Source organism: Phytophthora infestans, genomic scaffold, assembly GCF_000142945.1.
Source record: "Phytophthora infestans T30-4 supercont1.26 genomic scaffold, whole genome shotgun sequence".
Taxonomy (NCBI): Eukaryota; Oomycota; class Peronosporomycetes; order Peronosporales; family Peronosporaceae; genus Phytophthora; species Phytophthora infestans.
The window spans coordinates 702,966-707,668 of record NW_003303733.1 but is presented as its reverse complement, the minus strand read 5'-3'; the positions used below and the strand labels follow the sequence as shown (position 1 = coordinate 707,668).

The window sequence follows — 4,703 nt, the reverse complement described above, 5'->3', positions numbered from 1 at the left end:
CCAAGTTGTACATGGTTTGCTGTTCTAATACAGCATACGGTTCTCGGTAAGTCGTCTTATGATGTAGCCTACAGCAGAGCGCGGATGGTATCTAATGCTGTGTGTTTATGGTGAATCATACAGAATAGAGATCTATCGCGGGAAAGAAGACACCGAGTCAGCTATTTCGAAAGCGGTGATCCGCAACATGACCAAAGCGCTGCGAGGGCAGCCTGGAAAGCGCCTAGTCGTCACCGACAGCTACTACACCTGCGTGCAGCTAGCCGAACGCCTTCTGAGAATGGGAATCTACACAGTAGGTACAACACGCGTAAATCGGAAAGGCTGGAGCGAGCGGATCCAGTTCCCCAGTAAGAAAAAGCAAAAGCAGTTGCAACCTCAGCAACCTGCAAACAAAATTGAGCGCGGAGCGTACCGTGTCGCGTATAATCCACGGTCCCAGGGTTGGTCGCCGCTAGCTGGAAGGATTCAGAGATCGTCAACTTCACGGCAACGGGATGCAGCACGAGACGGATTATTGTTCAGCGAAAGCGTAAGGGGGATGGCGTCTCTCTTGAAGTTGCGTGCCCCGAGCTGGTTCGTATCTACAACAAAGACATGGGAGGAGTAGAGCAACACGATCAGCTGCGACTTCACCGGTATTCTATTCAAAAAGCACTGCGCCATCGATCCTACTACAAGAACCTGTTTTCGGTATCGTTGACATGGCATTAGTCAATGGGTTCATTATCCACAAGTTAGTGATGAAAGAGCAAGGCAAACCTGATCCCACCCATGCTGACTATTTGGCGCGGCTACACGTGGAGCTGCTTGCGCAGCAAAAGGTGGACTTTCAAGGCAACATGCACGCCCAAAACTTACTTTCGACCCCACTGGCAGGACAACCGCACGTGCTGACAAAAACTGCGGAAACCTACAAGAACAAAGTCCGTCAGTATTTATGCAAAGTATGTTCGGCCTATTCCGACAAGGAACATCGCAGCTTCGAGACGCCGTACTCTTGTGAAGAATGCTCGCTTACCTTTGGGGGTCGCGTGGCTCTTTGCAACAAGGTTTGCAGAGAGGAGCGAGGCAACACCGACACGTGCCATCAGACATGGCATATCACCTGGAAGAATGGCACCATCATCCCACCGGACATGAGAAAGAAAATTAGATTCAGAAAAAGAAAGCTGCAGGAAGTAGATGACAAGTAGCTCACCTCTGATCTAATGTGGAGGAAACTTTGCCCATTTGTTGTTTACACAAGTCTTTGCTTGACAAATGGGCAAAAGTTTTCTCCGCGGAAAGCGCGGGGTAGCTGCAGCGCTCTCCACGCCACCAGTTTTGGCGCGAATCGCCACGACGACTTCCGTACATCGAGTGTGAAAGGGTAACGAGTGCTACAGACATTTTTCACGATTTTGCACAAAATGTATCCATCAATTTAGCCAATTAGGACTCTTGCATTTACTGGTAGCATCATAAATTGTACTAGAATCCGGCTCGATTGCTAGAAGGGGGCTACAAACAGATAAACTTCACACAAGTACGCCGTCATACTATAGGAAAGCTTATTCCTTTTGCTGTATAATACAGCATAAACAGAGGGGCTAGAAGGGTTAATGCTGGCATCCAATCTTGATTTTGGCTCGCGGCTAGCTTTTGGGACAAAAATCTTGATTAACTCTTTTACTGACCAATACATCCTTAATATTTCTAAGGTGAGAAGCAGTGGTTTTCATTCCGCATTTCTTCGTGCACCTCAGTTGATCCGATTAAAAAAATGCGACTCTCACGCATTCTCCTCGTCGCGTTTGCTATGGCTTGGCTCGAAAGCGGCAATGCGGTGTCGGACCGTAGTGAGGTGATACCTTCGAGGACAATCGGCCGGGCTATTCGCTTTTCTGCGAGCATCGAAGGAATAACTCATCGTGTGCATGACGAGGAAAGAGGACTATTTGACTTCTTCAAACGCAGGCCCTTCACAACCAACATGAAAGCAGCATACCTGTATAACGCGAAGGTGTACGACGATATTCTCGCAAAGTCTGGGTACCTCTCAGCATTTGGGGCGTGGAAACAAATGAAGTATTCGGAGAAACAAATTTCGAGAGCCATGAAAAAGCTTGGTAAGAACCCGGGCGAGATCGAGACTGTATTGGCCACCTTTCGCAAGATGGCAAAGGTGAAGCTGAAGTAGAGTAACTCTGCATGTACGGAAATGATTCCTAATGAGCACTCATACAACTGCTTAAGCGTAAAACATCGAATGGCATATTATTTTTCTGACTCTTCATTCGCCAGGTGGCGCCTCGACACTGAACACAATGTGGGTCCAATCGGATAACCTGTCTACACCGTATTAATCGTTTGAGCAGGATTGTTGTGCTGTCGTTGACGATTAGGTGTAAAACACACAAAGTAGTTTCCTAACTGCTAGTCGGGAGTTTTAAAACTCCCAGTGACTCTTTCGGCAGTCGTCTAGCATTCAGCCCTTCATTATAAATTCACTTCTATTTTTTTACTTATGAAACTCAAGTCAAACAGCGAACATTATGCCTGTAGGTAGATCAAATTAGAGCGAGAAGTCCTGGACTGGTGAGCAGGGATCCCGAAAAACAATCATTCAAAAAGTACATTCGATATTCTTATTGTAATGATTAACTCCTGGCCTGTCAAAATTAAAAAGCTAGGTTTGGGTTTTCTGCATTACCAGCACAAATACAACGGTCAGCTGATATCACAGCAGCTCCACAGACTCGCCTTCCTTGTAGAAACATTGCATTGGCCGTTGTAGACTGATTGGAGATCCACATTCGCTTTTTGCATTGAATAATACCGAAATGGTGCTGATTTCGCTTACTCGCTAGAAGCGAGTAGCATGATTTATTATGCTCGCCTGTGACGCTCGAGATGATCATGTTTCTCAAGGACAATCTTAAGCATTTCGGAGAAGAGTGAACATGTACTGTATTGGGGCGTAAACTACACTGGGTACGACAAAGAAACGTAGCAGAACGAGGGTGTTGGCTTTCAGACACGACGATTGACCATCCTCAAAGTTACGCGCGCAGCATTCTCGCGCTGCCCTTCACTAAGGCAGCAGCTTTCTCGGCCGCGCCGGGAACGCTGTCCATCGGATAGGTCAAGTGGGCCATCGTGTTAAAACCATTGCCGCAAACCGGGTCTCCCATGTTGCAGAACTCAATTGCCTTGGGGCCGTAGGTCGAGCTGGAGCTTTCAATGGTCTGGCCCATGAGTTTGAGCGGGTTGCCGAACGTTACCACAGCTTTGATGCGCGGTGCCAGGGTTTCTGGGATGGATTCACCTGTGCCAAGCATGGTCTTGATGCCAAGCGAGATATCGGTGACACTAGCGCCTTGTGAGTACCCTCCAAGGACGAATACCGTGTTCGGACACTCTTGCGCGATAGACACGACGTGGTTGGTCATGTCGGTGGCGCCAGGCCCAGCGCTAGTTTGATCCATGGAAGCGAGGTAGCTGACCGCATATGAGGAAACGCTCATACCGCCGAGGTTCGAGGTGATCCCACTGACCAAAGGCTCGCCGCAGATACCAAGTCCTGGCATCTCGCCGCTTCCACGGGCGAAGACAACATGCACGTCGGAGCACTGGGCTTGGACAACGTTGGCTGAACTGGAGAGAAGGAGAGAACCAACGATGGCGGTGCAGGTCGAAGCAAGCTTCATTGTTGTTGCAGACTTGTTCTTGATACTTGCGAGTTGAGTAGAACGAGCGAAATTGAGGAATGGTCGAGTGACTTATCTGTGTAGGATGAATGCTCTGGTATTAATAGACCCGACTCAGGTGCTGCATGTACACTGTAGTACACTGTTCGTACACTGTACATAAACGCGCATATGCTGCCCACAATCGGTCTTATCGGTGCAGTGAGCAGGCGTAAATACACAGAATGCACTTTGCATCTGCCACGAGAGAGAAAAAAGAGAGAATACACACGGCCATCAGCTCTGATGTCTTTTAGACAGTGGAAATGCAAGTCAAGGTTTGCGGTATGGTCTTCGCTAGCCAATGTCTTTTGCTTACTCTTGCATATCGAACCTACTATTATAAATGAGAGCACAATATAACGCACTGAATATGGACGCATCATATGTTTTACTGTTAACACGACACAAACCAAATGGTTTTACGCCGTGATGCTCACAAAGCTGCATTGTACTACTTGTTCGAGTTCGATGTGAGGCTTCTACAATCAGGACCCCCCTGGGGGAGTGTATGAGGCCAATTCAATTGGAATTGATGACCAGATTCGTTCTAGTAAACCTGATTACCAGTTGTTCAGATATGAAGAAACAGGTTTTGGTAAGGTTTGCCCGCAATCACGCGCATTTTGAGGAGATCTCGAGCTTAACCTTCGCTTTCATCAGCACGCACACACCAACCTGAAAAATACGCTCACTAGCTAATGCCGTGCGTTGCTCGGGAAGCTCAGGATGCTGTCGTTTCCTCACTGTAAAAGCGTTTTCTTCTTAGCTGGTATTAGTAGCGACCGATTGTCCACAAAACCAAGAAATTGCACTATAATAGCGAGGCGCTTGCTCGTTTGGTATTTTACCTTCTTAAGTGGACGCTAACGTAACGCGAGTGAAGTACATCGGTCAACAGCCTTGTCAAACAACTGATTTAAAGTGTGAGTTTCTCTAACTCCAAGACTCACTCATTAAACGGCCTCTGAA

At 47.6% G+C, this 4,703-nt stretch overlaps 2 protein-coding genes across 2 annotated transcripts; one reads left to right on the top strand and one right to left on the bottom strand.

Annotated features, from left to right (window-relative positions):
• Window positions 1-1,765: 1,765 nt before the first annotated feature.
• Window positions 1,766-2,182, top strand: PITG_12423 (secreted RxLR effector peptide protein, putative; the record flags this gene model as incomplete). Its single annotated transcript, XM_002900268.1, has 1 exon — window positions 1,766-2,182. One exon carries the CDS (start codon window positions 1,766-1,768, stop codon window positions 2,180-2,182), a length of 417 nt encoding a protein of 138 aa, XP_002900314.1.
• An 862-nt stretch (window positions 2,183-3,044) lies between these two features.
• On the bottom strand, window positions 3,045-3,692 carry PITG_12422 (cutinase, putative; the record flags this gene model as incomplete). Its single annotated transcript, XM_002900267.1, has 1 exon — window positions 3,045-3,692. The coding sequence occupies one exon, from the start codon at window positions 3,690-3,692 to the stop codon at window positions 3,045-3,047; it is 648 nt and encodes a 215-aa protein (XP_002900313.1).
• Between the last annotated feature and the right edge of the window lie 1,011 nt (window positions 3,693-4,703).